Source organism: Cherax quadricarinatus, chromosome 7 (assembly GCF_038502225.1).
Source record: "Cherax quadricarinatus isolate ZL_2023a chromosome 7, ASM3850222v1, whole genome shotgun sequence".
Taxonomy (NCBI): Eukaryota; Metazoa; Arthropoda; class Malacostraca; order Decapoda; family Parastacidae; genus Cherax; species Cherax quadricarinatus.
Window position 1 is genome coordinate 62,838,862 of NC_091298.1, and position 18,109 is coordinate 62,856,970.

At 39.1% G+C, this 18,109-nt stretch overlaps 1 protein-coding gene across 1 annotated transcript in view; it reads right to left on the minus strand.

Moving 5' to 3' along the window:
* LOC128686926 (ceramide-1-phosphate transfer protein) overlaps positions 1 to 18,109 on the minus strand; it is a 73,119-nt gene that overhangs the window by 18,710 nt on the left and 36,300 nt on the right. The window contains exons 3-5 of the mRNA XM_053774211.2: positions 4,369 to 4,655; positions 3,045 to 3,102; positions 2,271 to 2,424 (exon numbers count right to left, since the gene is read on the minus strand). Coding sequence (XP_053630186.1) covers positions 2,271 to 2,424; positions 3,045 to 3,102; positions 4,369 to 4,631 — 475 coding nt within the window. The 5' untranslated portion in view covers positions 4,632 to 4,655. The remainder of the gene's footprint in view (positions 1 to 2,270; positions 2,425 to 3,044; positions 3,103 to 4,368; positions 4,656 to 18,109) is intronic.

Consider the following 18,109-nt stretch of genomic DNA (forward strand, 5'->3'; position numbering starts at 1 on the left):
CACAAACAGTGTCTCATCAGTCATTGCTGTATCTTCAATAAAGGTAAGTGTCATTTATTCTTCATATAGTAGAGTAGTACATGCACAATATATATTGTGCATGTACTACTCTACTATTGTGCATGTATCCTTCTCTTTGTGTGTAGGAAAATGTATATTTCATGTGGTAAAATTTTTTTTTTCATACTTTTGGGTGTCTTGCACAGATTAATTTGACTTCCATTATTTCTTAAGGGGAAAATTCATTCGCATAACGATAATTTCGCATAACAATGAGCTCTCAGGAACGGATTAATATCGTTATGCGGGGGTCCACTGTACTTGGGAGTTGACGTGTCGGTGGATGGATTAATGATGAGGTTAATGAAGGATGAGGTTAATCATAGAATTGATGAGGGAAAAAAGGTGAGTGGTGCGTTGAGGTATATGTGGAGTCAAAAAACGTTATTTATGGAGGCAAAGAAGGGAATGTATGAAAGTATAGTAGTACCAACACTCTTATATGGGTGTGAAGCTTGGGTTATGAATGCAGCAGCGAGGAGGCGGTTGGAGGCAGTGGAGATGTCCTGTCTAAGAGCAATGTGTGGTGTAAATATTATGCAGAAAATTCGGAGTGTGGAAATTAGGAAAAGGTGTGGAGTTAATAAAAGTACATGTATTAGTCAGAGGGCAGAAGAGGGGTTGTTGAGGTGGTTTGGTCATTTAGAGAGAATGGATCAAAGTAGAATGACATGGAGAACGTATAAATCTGTAGGGGAAGGAAGGCGGGGTAGGGGTCATCCTCGAAAAGGTTGGAAGGAAGGGGTAAGAGAGGTTTTGTGGGCGAGGGGCTTGGACTTCCATCAGGCGTGCATGAGCATGTTTGATAGGAGTGAATGGAGAAGAATGGTATTTGGGACCTGACAATCTGTTTGAGTGTGAGCAGGGTAATATTTAGTGAAATGATTCAGGGAAACCGGTTATTTTTATATAGCCGGACTTGAGTCCTGGAAATGGGAAGTACAATGCCTGCACTCTAAAGGAGGGGTTCAGGATATTAGCAGTTTGGAGGGATATGTCGTGTATCTTTATACGTATATGCTTCTAAACTGTTGTGTTCTGAGCACCTCTGCAAAAACAGTGATTATGTGTGAGTGAGGTGAAAGTGTTGAATGATGATGAAAGTATTTTCTTTTTGGGGATTTTCTTTCTTTTTGGGTCACCCTGCCTCGGTGGGAGACTGCCGACTTGTTTAAAAAAAAAATAAAATCCCATATCCAAAACACAGCCTCTCCTCATTTAGCGATGTACTCATTTACCGACAACTTGGATTTATGACGGGCTCTCTGACCAGTATGCATATCTAAGGAATATTAGAGCTGATTTTCTCTACTCTATTACAATACAGTATACTGCTGTATAAACATTTAAAAAATACCAGAAATGTTATAAATGGTGCAAAAGTGACATCAAAACAATATCAAAGATGGTTGACACAAACCCACTAACATTATAGTATGCTCCTCACTTAGTGACGAATTCATTTACTGACATGATCTTAGGAACGGAACTCTGTCGTTAAGTGAGAAGAGGCTGTACTTAGGGCAGGAAATGTCTCGGATTACAGAATTTTTTATTCTGAAATATAATGAGATAGCTTGGGAGGAGACCCAAGTCTAAATACAAAATCCATTGATACTTCATACACAGCTGATACACATAGCCTAAAGGTAGTTTATACAATATTTTTCATAACAAAAGCAGTACAGCATACCCATAGGGGTATCTGCAGGCAGAGAGCAGAAAACATGCACAGAACACACAGTAATCACGGAGTAATGCAAATCAGTCTTGCAGTGATGACTGTTGATAAACCGACGCCAGGCATTGTGCAATGCCTTGGGACTTCTCTAAAGCCAACTGGAATTTTCCATTTGTGGTATCATGTCGGCGCTCAAGAAAACTTTCAGATTTTGGAGTCTTTCGAGTTTCAGATAAGGGATCCTTCACTTCTATATCATTAATGCTAAAATATATTTTTCATAATAAGGCAAGTTAATATAGTAAAGTATATGCTAAATCTTAAAATCTACAACACCCAGTTTGCCCATGATAAAATCCAGTACATGCCAGCTGACTTTGCAGAAGCAAGTAATGTATACACTGTACTGTACATAATAAAATTGCACAAAAACAATTCAGGCAAAACCAAGGAGACTGGTACTGCATTATTAGAAGATAACCAAGTCAAAAACAGTACAACTAGTCATGGAACCTTGATAGTTTCTCACCAAGTCCTCGGTGAAGTCGCAACAAGGTTCGGGATCCAGACTGCTGGTCACTGCCAGTCAGGATATTGTTTTCTCTTTCATACTCAATCATGGATTGAATTGAATAGTAGTAGTCCCCAGCACCTCCTTTGCGATAACACTGAAGAATCGTCACCTGTTAAGTGGAAATTCCTGTCACTAGTACTGCAATACAAAAATGTGAAACAAATTTTTTTTACCTCACTGGCTGTCTCACACTAAGGATGGGTGATTTTTATAACAATATATACTACTATACTGTATTAATGTAATTTTCAAGACATGTAAAATACTCATATTTTCTATCATTTTCTTAAAAGGAATTTAACTTGCACAAATAACTTCTCTCAAGTACTGTACATTGAAGGTTTGATTAACAACAGCTCAACATACAAGTGTACCATGCTAATCAAGATAAAATAAATGTACAGTAAGGCAAAACAATGTAGCACAACTTTACTACAGATAACAGATACAACACTCAATTTCACTTGTACAGTGGACCCCCGGTTAACGATATTTTTTCACTCCAGAAGTATGTTCAGGTGCCAGTACTGACCGAATTTTTTCCCATAAGAAATATTGTGAAGTAGATTAGTCCATTTCAGACCCCCAAACATACACGTACAAACGCACTTACATAAATACACTTACATAATTGGTCGCATTCGGAGGTAATCGTTATGCGGGGGTCCACTGTATTTAATGCAACCTAAGGTCATTAATTATTCTACTGTAATGTACATACAACCATACCTTTTTCTGAATATCATGAGAGACAAAGTTGAAGATTGTTCCGAGAATTTTCAGAAATCTGTGGAAGAATAATAAAGACGAATTTAAATCACAAACATATAAAAATGTAAGAATATAAGCAAGGAACATATGAAGATGAAAGATATGCATCAAATTTATGTCCCATTATGATTCACTGTTATCCCACAATTTGGAAAGGAAACTTTAGACTACATTTATGTCTGCCTTGAACTATTATCAAGTCTTGGCTTGAAAATGGTTCAGGACAGACCAAACTGTTCTCTGAAGTTTCCTCTCAAAATTGTGGGTTACATTAGTGAACTGATCCAGTCATATTGCGACTTTTATTTTTATTATGACATATACATTGCAGAATTACCACTGAAATAGAAGGCACAGACATAATACAGGAAACAAATATCTACGATATCTTACATAACTGATTCAAAATGAGTGGACACTCCATGTAAATAAAAGGACCCCAAAAATAATGGAACTAGAAGATTGAGAAAATAAATTTGCATAGATTGAATATAAATATCAAATGCAACCCACTTATGGACTTATGCTCGTGGACTTGTCCCACTATGTTTCTATCCTCCCAATGACTACTACAGCATAACTAAAATTGTCAATACAATTTTGTTATTCTTAATATACATAGTTTTCTTACTTAAAATTATCATTACATTTAATAATCTTATCTTCAGACAACTTAATCATGTTAAACCTAGTATTCAAATAATGAATTTCAACTATAACAGTATAAAACTAAGTACAGTAGTTTAAGTTTATTTTAGTCTGCCTGAAATTCTATATATAACCAAGGACTTTACAAAATGTATGAAATAAATTTCAGCAACTGATACACAATTGTAACAATTGTATACATCTTTAAAATAAAATTGTCTGTCTGCTTCATGAAAGCTGTTTAACATCCTTTCTAGTTGTGCAGTAATTCTGTATTTCGAATGTGTTAAGATGTGTAACTGTTATCTACATGGTGGGCTGGTACAGCAACTAACCAAGGAGATTTTATCATCTTGCAGTACAATTGAAAAACAAAAACCTGTTTGTCTTTCATGCTGGCTCAATATATGGCCTTGTTACATACTTAGTGTTAACCACTATTAGCAACCTCAGCTTAGGTAGTACAGTAACTCTAAGAGTTTCTCTTGTTTAGATAGTATTGTAGTTCAAAGTGTTTCTCCTCTTCTGCTTTACCTACAATCTCAATCTTCCTGCAAAATTCCAGCAGATAAAATGCCACTTTTCCTACACTTTAGAATCCAAACTGAAACAAACACCAATTATTTTACTGTACTTGTTCAGCTCACTGTAGGCACGCAGGTATCCATCCAAGTAGAGTTGTCCATCGTCTCCCTTACACTGCATGAATCCATCAAGGACCATCTGAAGATCAAAGTTCAAATCTTGGGTGTTGATTTCCACTGGCATATTATTCTCATCTGTATCTACTGCTACAGCTGCTGCTGCTGCTGCTCCTTCATTCTGGCCATTGACTAGGCAGCTGGCCTCATTGAGCTGCTGCTGATGCTGCTCTACTGGCGGTGGAATGGCTGACATGTTTGTCTCACAGATGAAAGTATCCTGCAGGACAAGAAAATTTTATTGCAAATTAGTCAGAATTATTTTATATTTTTACATTAACGGGGAAGCATTAAACCCATAGGAATCACAGCAACTGAAGAATGGGAGGTAATTGGCTTGATCCACAGAAGGGAAGGGTACCTTCAATTCTCTAGAATATAAACCCTTCACTAGCATAAAGGCATCTACCATGAAAGGTCTATATAGCATAAAAATTTAATTCCCTTCCTGAAAACAAACTTAAGTAAAGAACCAGACTGCTTATTGTAAACTCTCAATTTAAGGGACCTTGATTTAACAGACTTTGGAAATATGGGACAAAATCCACTGGTTAACCGATTAAAAAAGTAAGAGACAAAGCCCACTGGTCACACAAGTATCTGTCAAGGTTGCAATAATGACAAAACAATCTCATCTCTATCCACCACTATCACCACTGCCTGCCTCCTCCCTTATCAGTTTGTTAAATCAAGGCTTTTTTCCCATACATATTTTGTATGTTACCAAGTGCAAGAATAAAATAAAAGATCAGAAGTCACACTATGCTTAACACTTCTGTAAAATATTTTCCCCAATGTTTTGCACCCCAGGACAGTGGGACCCGAGTACCGAAAAGGTGCTAATGAATTTCCTGTATCTTGTTCTTTTTTTCTTTGGACATGCAATGATGTTACAACTTACAACTACAATGATGTTACAACTTACAACTACAATGATGTTACAACTTACAACTACAATGATGTTACAACTTACAACTACAATGATGTTACAGCTTACAACTACAATGATGTTACAGCTTACAACTACAATGATGTTACAGCTTACAACTACAATGATGTTACAACTACAATGCAGTATGCATTTTATGATGGTGAATCCTTTTCTTGTGGATATTTTTTCCATCCCAAATTTTATCCCTTCATAACCCTAATGAAAAGAAATTACCATTATATCAGACGATGATAATATTACAGTGGACCCTCGACTAACGCTATTAATCCGTTCCTGAGAGCTCATCGTTAGTCAAAATTATTGTTAGTCAAGTTAATTTTCCCCATAAGAAATAATGGAAATTAAATTAATCCGTGTAGGACACCCCAAAGTATGAAAAAATTGTTTTTACCACATGAAATATTAATTTTAATACACACAAACTGAAGAAGACATGCACAGTTACATGACACTTACCTTTATTGAAGATCTGGTGATGATTGATGGGATGGGAGGAGGGGAGAGTGTTGATGGTCTTAGTGTTTAGAAGGGGAATCCCCTTCCATTAGGACTTGAGGTGGCAAGTCCTTTTCTGGGGTTACTTCCCTTCCCTTTAAATCTCTCAAACCAACCTTTGCTGGCCTTAAATTCACTCGCATCACCACTAGTTGCTGGCATTTTTTTAATTAAATCGTCATGCAGCTTCCTAGCCTTTTCACATATGATCGCTTGAGAAATGCTATCTCCTGCTATCTGTTTTTCGTTTATCCACACCAATAACAGTCTCTCAACATCTTCGAGTACTTGCGATCTCAGTTTCGAAAACATAGTTGCACCTTTGGCAAGAACAGCTTCCTTGATTACCATTTTCTTGCCCACAATAGTAGCGATGGTTGATTGGGGTTTTGTGTACAACCTGGCCAGCTCGGAGACACGCACTCCACTTTCATACTTAGCAATGATCTCTTTCTTCATATCCATAGTAATTCTCACCCTTTTTGCTGTAGGGTTGGCACTAGAAGCTTTCTTGGGGCCCATGGGGACTTATTTTGCAGGTGCAATCACTAAAAAGGCTGTGATAATATGAAATGTTCCGATTGTATGCTTGGAAGCGACCGCGGTGGCTGGCTGGCTTGTAAACACTGGCCAGAAGTGGACGCGTCTCAGACGGAACGAATAGTGTTGGTCGAGTTTTGTAGCGCTAGTCGAGGCAAAATTTTTGGGTTAAAATGTATCGCTAGTCGGATTTATCGTTAATCGATGCCATCGTTGGTCGAGGGTCCACTGTATTTGCAATACATTGATTAACCCTTTGACTGTTTCAGGCTCCTTTCTGAAACTGTCATTCTATGTCGCCAAATATTCGAAAAAAAAAAATTATTTTTTCTTATGAAATGATAGAGAATCTTTTCCCGATGGTAATGACACCAAAAGTTCGAAATTTGGTCAAAAACTCACGGAATTACGCTCCCGCGAAGTTAGCGGAATCGGCGACATAAGTGTATCGGCGATTTCGCTGACTTTGAGCCCTGTTTTCAGCCAATTTCGTTGTTCCAGTTGACCAAACTCATAGCTATTTCTTTAGAACTCTATTTTATCTATCAGCTGAGTACAAGAAACTGCCCATTTACCAATTTGAACTACCCAATATAGTGGTCAGAAATTGGCAATTTGGCCAATTTCACGCAAATTAAAAAAGATGCCAATTTCAAAATAGGGTCCAGAATAAACAAGGTAGACATTCTTGGCACTAAAATGGCATATCCTCTGTTCATTAGTCACATCTCTAGGCCCCTCTTATATTATTATTGCTTTCTATTTTGATTTTTTATTCATACAAAAAAATACAAAATTTACTGTTATGCAGACTACTGCATTAGTGTGAAAATGGTATAAATAATATCAGTGCACTAGTGAAAGAATATTAGACTCCCCAGTTGATGTGTATTGGACGTGTGGTGTGATTTGTTTACTCCTGAACATTGGTAAAAATCGAACATTTCCGCTAATTTGAGCTCAGTTTCAAGGTCGTTTTCATCGTCAAAGTAATGAAAATCATCTCTATTTCTGTAATATGTTTTCCATTTTATCACCTAAGACCATGAAAACGTGAATACAATGATAAATACTATACGAAAATACACCTCAAAGTCGGCGTTTTATTCCCAAAAAACAATCAGAGTTTTTTTTTTTCTCATTACGCAATGTGTGCTGCAGAATTTTTTTATGTGGTGCACACTGACCACACAGACCCATTCTCTCACATGTGGGCCTACCAGCTTTCTCCCGCTTGATTTGAAGCCGCTAGAATTATTGATTATATATACGTCAGAAACATTGGCTCGTAAGACGTATTTATACGTCGAAAACAAAGGGTTAAAGTGGCACAAGTGAATGTCTTCAGTTCAATTTCCTGTAGTTTGGCAATGCCCATAATCTGGTATCACTGCTACAGCAATGGTGCCTATTTTGGCAGATTACAAGAAACAAGTGATTCTGCAAGTCTTATACAAAGACTTTTTAGTGGTAAATGCCTAGAACCTTTAAACTGCATCCAATGAATCTAACAATATTACTTTATTTCTCATGGGATAGTTGGTAGAAACCTCAGCTCGTACAATGAGGGACCGAGGTTCAATCCCAGAACAAATAAAATGATGGGTATTTCCTCGTACCTACTACCCCTGTTTACCTAGCAGTGAGTAGGTACTTGGGTGTTAGCCGAGTAGTGCAGGTCACATGGTCAGGAAAAGGATTAAAGGACCCCAATGGAAACAAGATAGACAAGTCCTCGATGATTAAGTGATTTTGCTGGGCTATCCTGGGGTTACTAACCCTCCAATTTAATAATCCAAAGGAAATCTCTGATAGTCTTCTAAGCAGTTCTACATCAGCACTGGTGTGATTAATACAGTATTAACAGTATTTCAGAATAAGGGGGTAAACATTATTATTACATTCACTGGGAAGGACTAACCTGTAGTGGTCAGTGGGAGGAGAGGCAATTAGGTTCAATCCAAGGAAAGGAAAGACAGATCCATTTGCTTGGATAAGAGCACCCTCATTATTATCAAGGTACCTCCCATGATGGAGGGGACACCTTACAAGTCCCACGAGTAGTGGACAAATCAATATACTACTGTACTGTAATTAAATATTCAAAACTGAACCCTGGAGTTGAGACACTATATACGGGAAAGACAAGGACCCAGAGATGCCTGCTGAAAATGCACTACAGTCTATAACCCTATTCGTAGATTTTCTAAATACTGTAAGGTCCCTCTAATGATTTTTTTTTGTCAATGTAATTGAAAAAATTGTATCCAAAATGGAAAAAAAAAAATTAAGAAAAAAAAGTCCTTCATAGTACTATTTGATTCTGGGTGTGTTTTCAATTGCATCTGCAAACAATCACCCTATATAAACTAGCTTGATAAGATAGCTTACTAAGGTTTACCTTAGCTTACCTTAGGTCAGCATGCACTACAAAAACAGGAAATACTAAAAATGTAAGAGATAAACTAAAAATTATTTCTGCAAATAAGCAAACAGCCTGTGTCCAGATTACCTCAACTCTTTTCTGTACGACTCATGTGAGTTCACCACTTTGTTTTAAATTTACAATAATAATAACAATAAGGACCTTAGAGACAAGTTTGCAAATACTTAGGAATAGGAAAATAAACTCTGGTATATGCTTGGGAAATAATAATTTATTAGTGAAATCTACAAATATTTTCAATATAAATTTACGCAATAGTTGTGCGGGTACACTGCTGTGTTAGCATACAACAGTGGTAGACTTTACCTTTCTTTGATATACCTTTGAAGAGTTTCGAGAGTTTCACTATTCTCGGAGCCCGGCCATGGGCCAGGCTCGTCTGGTGCTTGCCTTGTCAACCAGGCTGTTGCTGCTGAAGGCCCGCTGCCCCACTATGTAGACATAACCTACACTTACCTAATTAAGTCAGGTTTACTTATTTACATTGTATGTACGCTTACTTAGGTAGAGGTACACATAAATACAATTATCATACATAGTGTAAATTACCTAGGATAACCTAAAAAAAAAAAAATCAGTGACATTTTCATTGGGGTCCTTTTAAGTACTATTATCATTGACAGTAACAAGTGTGTAAATTACATCTAAATAAACTACAAAAACTAACTTTTTTCTTTACTTATAGTCATTTTGTGACTAATATTAATTCTGAGGCCCCAAGGTCAAGGTCTACATCACGGAGTCCAGATGTGCCCTTAAAAGGTCAATAAAGTAACATATAAACATTTCACCAATATTACATGAGCCTGCTAACGTTCTCCATGCTAGTTAGAAGTTAGACAATTATAGTTAAGTTATGGTAGCATATAAAGTAAGACGTATAATAGATATAACATTGGTGTATTTGACCCAGGCGCGCCCCACTGAACTACTTAAGTGGGTGGTTATGTTTGGTTCTTCTCTATGTTCACCTGTCATGAACTAATGTCCCCTCCTTCACGTGTGTTCTAGGAACACCGGTCGTGATGGCAAAGTAGGAATATGATACAAGACGACCTTAAATTCACAAAGAATGGATAAACTTACGAAGCGACTGCCAGAGTGGCCACCCTCACCCTCGCATGGAGAGTACAGACAAACATTGCATTAATAATCCACAATAACTTCTCCCACCAAAACTTTTTCTAACCATCTATTCCTAACTAGAAAAAATATCACACTAACTTTATCAAAACATATTTCTGAACTAGAAAGTCCGTAGAAGTACTAAATATTTTTTCTCTCCCATTCTTGTATCCTAACCATCACAACATAAACATCAACATCCTGTTATAAATAATAAAATAAACAAGATGAATTAATTATAATAACAAATATAGGTTATTATTTACATCAGGTGCGAGTCTGAACTGATTAATATTTTTTATTCGATAAAACTGCCCAATAATAGGTTAGTTTCTTTTGTGGAGTGATAAGAATTTTAACCTAAGCTAAGGAAACCCAACGTAACTCAACCTAAAATAATAATAATAATAATATCTTTATTTACTACAAGTACATGTACAAGGTAGGCCTAGCTGACAACAATGACATACTACTATACAGAAAGCCCCTTGTTATGCTCCGCATGTCGGGCAAATTAGGTCAGTGTCCCAGGATGCGACCCACACCAGTCGACTAACACCCAGGTACCCATTTTACTGATGGGGAACATAGACAACAGGTTTGGAAAGAAACACGCCCAATGTTTCTACTCTGGCTGGGAATCGAACCCAGGCCCTCGCCGTGTGAAGCGAGAGCGTTAACCACCAGGCCACCAGATCCCCACATATATGGTAATTCAACCTTACTCCGCCAGCGGTAATTATGGGGCTATAAAGCCTTTGTTTACATTCAATGTGTCTTCGTTTACGTTGTGATTAGCCTGGAGCGTGTCTTTTATATTCTTTGCATCTTTGTTTATTCCTTTATTTACATTCCTTGCGTCTTTGTTTACGTTCGTTACACTGTTTATTCCTTTGTTTACATTCGTTGCGTCTTTGTTTACGCTGCTGTGATTGGCCAGGAACATTACATGACTCGGTACTAATAGCTGACTGGCTCTGACATAGCAGAATGCTTCATTTTCGCTAATATCTCCCCAAATAAAAATTTGCACAAGTAATAGCAACTGCTGCCAGGGTAGTGATAACATGCTTGTAATTTACACAATGATATAATGCATGAGTTTTGAACAGGACTTGAACTCCATATTGACTGTCAAAAGTAATGGAAAATGACAGTGTTTGTATTTAAGTGAATATACTGTATATACGTAAAGAAGATAGGGAACTGAATTCTGGTGTTTAATTTTCCTGTCATATTCCATCGTTATGGACGGGTTTCCCTAACCATATTTCAAACAGTTTGTCCCAAAAACTCAACTGTTAGGCCTAGTAAGTTTATTTAGGTACAGGTACACATAAATACAGTTACATAAATTATCATACATAGCAGCATATGTGTAGGTTACCTACAGACTTCCAGTCAAATGAGAGAGGCATCTTTTCCAGCCTCTGTCTCAGTAGCAGTGACTGCTAACTCAAACATAACTTAAGATTTCGTTCGGATTTTTAACCTGGTTTGTCGCCCACGATAGCTCTAGAAAGTCAGTGAGTCATCGAGGATTGTCTGTCTTATTTCCATTAGGGTCCTTCAGATTTGTCCCCCAGGATGCGACCCACACCAGTCAGCTAACACCCAGGCACCAACTTGCTTGCTAGGTGAACGGGGACAGCAGGTGTAAGGCGACTAACACCCAGGTACCTACTTGCTTGCTAGGTGAACGGGGACAGCGGATGTAAGGTGACTAACACTCAGGTACCTACTTGCTTGCTAGGTGAACGGGGACAGCGGATGTAAGGTGACTAACACTCAGGCACCAAATTGCTTGCTAGATGAACGGGGACAGCAGGTGTAAGGCGACTAACACCCAGGTACCTACTTGCTTGCTAGGTGAACGGGGACAGCGGATGTAAGGTGACTAACACTCAGGTACCTACTTGCTTGCTAGGTGAACGGGGACAGCAGGTGTAAGGCGACTAACACCCAGGTACCTACTTGCTTGCTAGGTGAACGGGGAGAGTGGATGTAAGGTGACTAACACTCAGGCACCAACTTGCTTGCTAGATGAACGGGGACAGAAGGTGTAAGGCGACTAACACCCAGGTACCTACTTGCTTGCTAGGTGAACGGGGAGAGCGGATGTAAGGTGATTAACACTCAGGTACCTACTTGCTTGCTAGGTGAACGGGGACAGCGGATGTAAGGTGACTAACACCCAGGTACCTATTTGCTTGCTAGGTGAACGGAGAGGGACAGCAGGTGTAAGGCGACTAACACCCAGGTGCCTACTTGCTTGCTAGGTGAACGGGAACATCAGGTGTAAGAAAACACGTCCAATATTTCTACCCGGCTGGGGATCGAACCACGGACACTCAGTGTGTGACAGACGAGGCGTGTGTTCCAGCACCTGCACTCTCTAACTTGTCCTTGATTGCTACTCAATAAAAAAAAATACAATAGTGATATATCAGCAGTTTTAACTCGCACAATACATGCATGACGGAGCACAGGAGCGACCGAGACATTCGTAAGAGAGTGAAAAGGCAGGTTCAGGATTGTAGATGAAGGATTTTAGAAATAGTGTAGGACTAGTACAAGCTTTTCGATGTAGATCTGAGCTGTGATGTCGGTGCGCTTCTGGCAAGACAGAGTGATGGTGAAAGTGTTTTTTTTTGTCTTTTTCGGGTCACCCTACCTTGGTGGGAGACGGCAGCTGTGTTAAAGAAAAATTTGGATATAGGCTATATATTTTGGATATAGGTCTACACGTTTTTAAAGAAACGACTAATTTCTTAACATTATTATTCAGCCTGGATAGCTCCTACAGATTTAGCGAATCTTTTTAATATAATATTAATAATAATTATTTATCGGAAGCTAGCGTGAAGAATATGGAAAAATTATGTAGACTGAAAAAAACCGCTTCACAGGTTCAATTCTTGGACGAGGCGAGACGCATGGAGTCTCCGTGTCTCTGCCTTTGTTCATCATTTACTTGGATCAAGAGCCCTTCACCGGCACCACTTCCCATGAAAGGGGCTAGCAAGAAAGAGGGTTGACTAGAGCCATAATTAAAAATCACATCTCCCAAATTCAATAACGTTTAAGTACATTTTTCTATATTTTTAAACATTTCACATATTTAAAAAAATCATATGAAAAGTCCCCCCCCACCCAAAAAAATATTATTGAATATTTCGAAGTACATATCAGAGTAGTTAGGGCATTTTTAACATACATCATTTTAATGATTCCCAAAATTGTTCCCATTCCAGATTCCAGATAGTGACCTTCCCACACATGATGCTGTGGATTATTGTTAGGCGATTTCTACTAGCACTGACCCCTCTCTTCCTAGCTTTGTTGTACCAAACATAACTAACTCACCCAGCAGCTACTTCCTCTTCCTTTACCATCTTTCATAATCTTCCCAGCGTCTGTGATCACACCAAACATAACTAACTCACCCAGCAGCTACTTCCTCTTCCTTTACCATCTTTCATAATCTTCCCAGCGTCTGTGATCACACAGCCAGTTGCAAACTACTTAATATATCACAGTTCACTTAAGATCACTAAATCAATTTAAAGTATTAATGCACACTTAAAATTGAAGTGTAAACTGTACTAAGTGTAATATTTTTGCTGCCTCTCTATTGTAAATTTTAATATTTTTGCTGCCTCTCTATTGTAAATTTTAATATTTTTGCTGCCTCTCTATTGTAAATTTTAATATTTTTGCTGCCTCTCTATTGTAAATTTTAATATTTTTGCTGCCTCTCTATTGTAAATTTTAATATTTTTGCTGCCTCTCTATTGTAAATTTTAATATTTTTGCTGCCTCTCTATTGTAAATTTTAATATTTTTGCTGCCTCTCTATTGTAAATTGTCACAATTTTCCTGCCTCTCTCTTGTAAATTTTAATATTTTTGCTACCTCTCTATTGTAAATTATATTTCTGCTGCCTCTCTTTTATGTAATAATTCATAATTGAAATTTACCACTCAGTAACCTGGTCTAGTCTTAAGTAATGTGTAAACATTAAAATTAGTCGGGGTGATTTTATTTTGTTTTTTAGATTCGCCGGTATTCTCCCGGCCCGGGCCTTTTCCAAGTGGTGGCCCGGCCTTGGCCCCCTGTCTTGGGAGTGACTGAGATCTAAATCTCCCATGGGAGGAGGCACAAGTACCCCCTCATCTTTGGGACCAAATGTCCCCAGGCCTAGCCACATTCCCCGCCCTCACGGGGCTCATAGGGAAAAGCTAGGCCTCTCTGGTCTGCCATCCCCGCCCCGAGGGAACTAATGGGAATGACAGTCTTGTGAGTTACAAGCTCTGGCTCAGGCACCTACCCTACCCTGGAAGGGCTGAGCATTCTTCTTCTTGATTTGCCAGTACTCTCCCAGCCCGGGCCTTTGCATTTTTTTTTTTTATTCGCCGGTATTCTCCCGGCCCGGGTCTTTTCCAAGTAGTGGTGACCCGGCCTTGGCTCCCTATCTGGGGAGTGTCTCGAGACTTAAGTCTCCCATGGGAGGAGGTACAAGTACCCCCTCATCTTTGGGACCAACTGTCCCCAGGCCTAGCCACATTCCCCGCCCTCACGGGGCTCGTAGGAAGAAGCTAGGCCTCTGGTCTGCCATCTGCCCCGCCCTAAAAGGGCTCGTGGGGATGGCAGTCTTTGGGCCTTTGCATTTTTTTTTTTTATTCGCCGGTATTCTCCCGGCCCGGGTCTTTTCCAAGTAGTGGTGACCCGGCCTTGGCTCCCTATCTGGGGAGTGTCTCGAGACTTAAGTCTCCCATGGGAGGAGGTACAAGTACCCCCTCATCTTTGGGACCAAGTGTCCCCAGGCTTTGCATGGTGTGGTTTTCTTTTGCACTAAACAATATTTTACGATATATAAAGTAGATTTTGTATATACTAATACACAGCGAAATAAAACTGGTTTTGTTTTCTGATTTACAATCTCGTCCGCAAATCATCAATAGTTATATGTTATTAGATATAAATATAATATTACAATAAATATAAGTGGCGATGAACCACAGTAAAAACAACTATGTATTTGTAAATTCAAATACGTATTAAATAAAAGCTATAATTACATGAACTGCTTTCAAGCATATTTCCATCAAGTCCATATTACAAAACAAACTTATAATAATAATAATAATAATAATAATAATAATAATAATAATAATAGAGTATGAATCCTCACATTTCCTAATGTTCTTATTACAATTATTATCCTTACTGTGTACACTAGTTGTCACTCCGAGTGATTATTCTTTGCTGGGTTAGGTTAGGTAAGGTTTGACCCACAGCTGAGTTCTCGGTCATCTGATCGAGGCCTTCCGCTGGCTTACCCCTCCAATACTAAAAATTCTGGTTATGACTATTTCATGTACAGGTCTCAGTAGTAGTAACCAGTTACCAGTGACCAGTGTACGGTGGTTGACTCACTGCCAACCGTCTCTGCCTGAGTCACTGTCTGAACTCATATTGTGCTGACCTAGCACTATTCAAAGACCCCCTCACATATGGGTACTGTGGGCGGGCAGTCAGTCAGTGTTATGAGAGGAGCAAGGAGACAAGGTTACGGCTGTAAGGGCGCTCTCCACATTATCTGTAATTATACGTACTACCAGCCTACGTGAGTATTATTTTACCCAATCCACGTGTCGAACTCCCACATGATACAGGTGTACATGAGTACACTGATCATACCAAGTAACATAGGCGCAAAATACCAAGAGTAATACCGAAAAAGCGTTAGAAATCCGGATGTATTTCCAATGGGGCATAATCGTTGGACTACTACGGTTCATTTTAATTATTTTGGAAGTGCGCAGTGCCGCCATGTTCGACGCTTGAGTCGGCATTTTGGTTCTGCAAGTCGAGAGACGATGCAGCGTCTTCACCAGATCGTCGGAACTTAGCAGAGCACCATTTTGCAATACTGGAAAATTTATTTGAAATAAGGAACTTATTTAATTTCCATAACATATTATCTATACTGGGTCTGTTGTGGGGGTCGTCGAGGCCTCGCTGGACGATCTTTATCAGTCGCTCAGGAGGACTGACGATTTTTTGCAGGCTGTCTTAAAGCAAAGAAAATATGTCAAAAACAATTTTCTTCTCGGTCTCGGCGTCAATTTTAGTAACACAAGGGTAATGAAAGACTTTCTTTATCTCCTCGTTCTCGTCCTCTTCGTCCTCTTCGTCCTCTTCCGTGAGCAATATATCTGACCTCTTAGTTACACCATCCATCATGTATAAGCGTAGTGACCCATTTTTTTTTTTGCTTGACGACTATGTGGCTGAACCAGTCGTCTGAAAGTTCAAACCCCATTTGGAACATCAGTTTCGTCAACTGGAGAAATTTTTTACATATTTTTACAAAGAGACCAACGTCCATAGACTGCTAATCCAAAAATGCTTCAATTCGCTGATACTGAATCACTTCTGGAATAAATTTATATTTCATACACCAAAGATGCTTCATTTTCGGGGAAGTGGCCATTGTTTCCTGGTCATCCTGAACAATAGTAGGAGGAATTTGATCCTCTTCATGGGAAGCACTGGTAGAAGGAATTTGATCCTCTTCATGCGAAGCACTGGTAGAAGGAATTTGATCCTCTTCATGCGAAGCACTGGTAGAAGGAATTTGATCCTCTTCATGCGAAGCACTGGTAGAAGGAATTTGATCCTCTTCATGCGAAGCACTGGTAGAAGGAATTTGATCCTCTTCATGCGAAGCACTGGTAGAAGGAGTTTGATCCTCTTCATGCGAAGCACTGGTAGAAGGAATTTGATCCTCTTCATGCGAAGCACTGGTAGAAGGAGTTTGATCCTCTTCATGCGAAGCACTGGTAGAAGGAATCTGATCCTCTTCATGCGAAGCACTGGTAGAAGGAATTTGATCCTCTTCATGCCAAGCACTGGTAGAAGGAGTTTGATCCTCTTCATGCGAAGCACTGGTAGAAGGAATTTGATCCTCTTCATGCGAAGCACTGGTAGAAGGAATTTGATCCTCTTCATACGAAGCACTGGTAGAAGGACTTTGATCCTCCTCGTCCTTGACATTGCCGTCTTGCTCATCTTTCTTAACTATATCCTTAGTCGCCTTCAGTGACGAATAGAAATTATTGGCGGACTGATAAACCATAGAGAGTCCAGTTATTACTGCCAGTAATCCGAACATATACGCCGTGTCGCATGTGATAAGGCGGTCAAATTCCTTGCGAGTTAAAGGTTTTGGAGTCAAACGATTTAATTCTCCTATAGCTACCAAGTTCTCGTATAACATCCAGAAGTCTGCCAGGAGTGGAACATAGATGGGTGGGTGTATTAAGGTGGGTAGCTTAAGTGTGGGCCTCTCACAAACTAAGGAAACAACGTATACAAACCCTGGGTAGTCCTGTGCTTTGTACCACTACCCATATGTAGCATCATGGAGTATACGGGCTCGTTCCTCCAGCCATTTCCGTTCCTTTTCTAAATGTCCTACGCAGATTCGCACGATAATGTAACACGCTAGTATAACGGTTAGCATCAAGGCCTATGTCTTCACTCGAGTAGAAAACATTGTAGCACTTTTGTTCCGAAGATTTGTAAAGCTTACAGAAACGAAACTAGATACTTTAGAAGTGAAACTAAAGTAGATACAGGAAGTAAGTGAAAGACGCTTCAAGTACACTGCTATATCAAGAATGACCAAAAATAGTTACTTTAGAAGTGAAACTAAAGTAGATATAGGAAGTAAGTGAAACTCACATCAGATAGACCACTATATTAAGGATGACCAAAAAGATTGTTACATCAAGAGTGAATAATTATGATGAAAAGGGGGAGTCAGAAATAAAATAACAATGAAAAAAAAAACAGTAACGTAGAGGGTATTCCGGGGGTCAGCGCCCCTTCAGCCTGGTCCATGACCAGGCCTAGTTAAAACAAGTTACGAAATAGTGTAAAATATAATTATTAAAAAAAAAGAAGCGTGAAAGCTGTGGTGCCTTGCCAGGCCCGACATTCTCCGCAGTAGCAGGAGACGGACTGACCCGGTACTAGCCCACTCGCAGAATGACCCCCACGGATTTAGCGCTCAAATTATCCGATATTTTTTTTCTCTTCCTCGTAT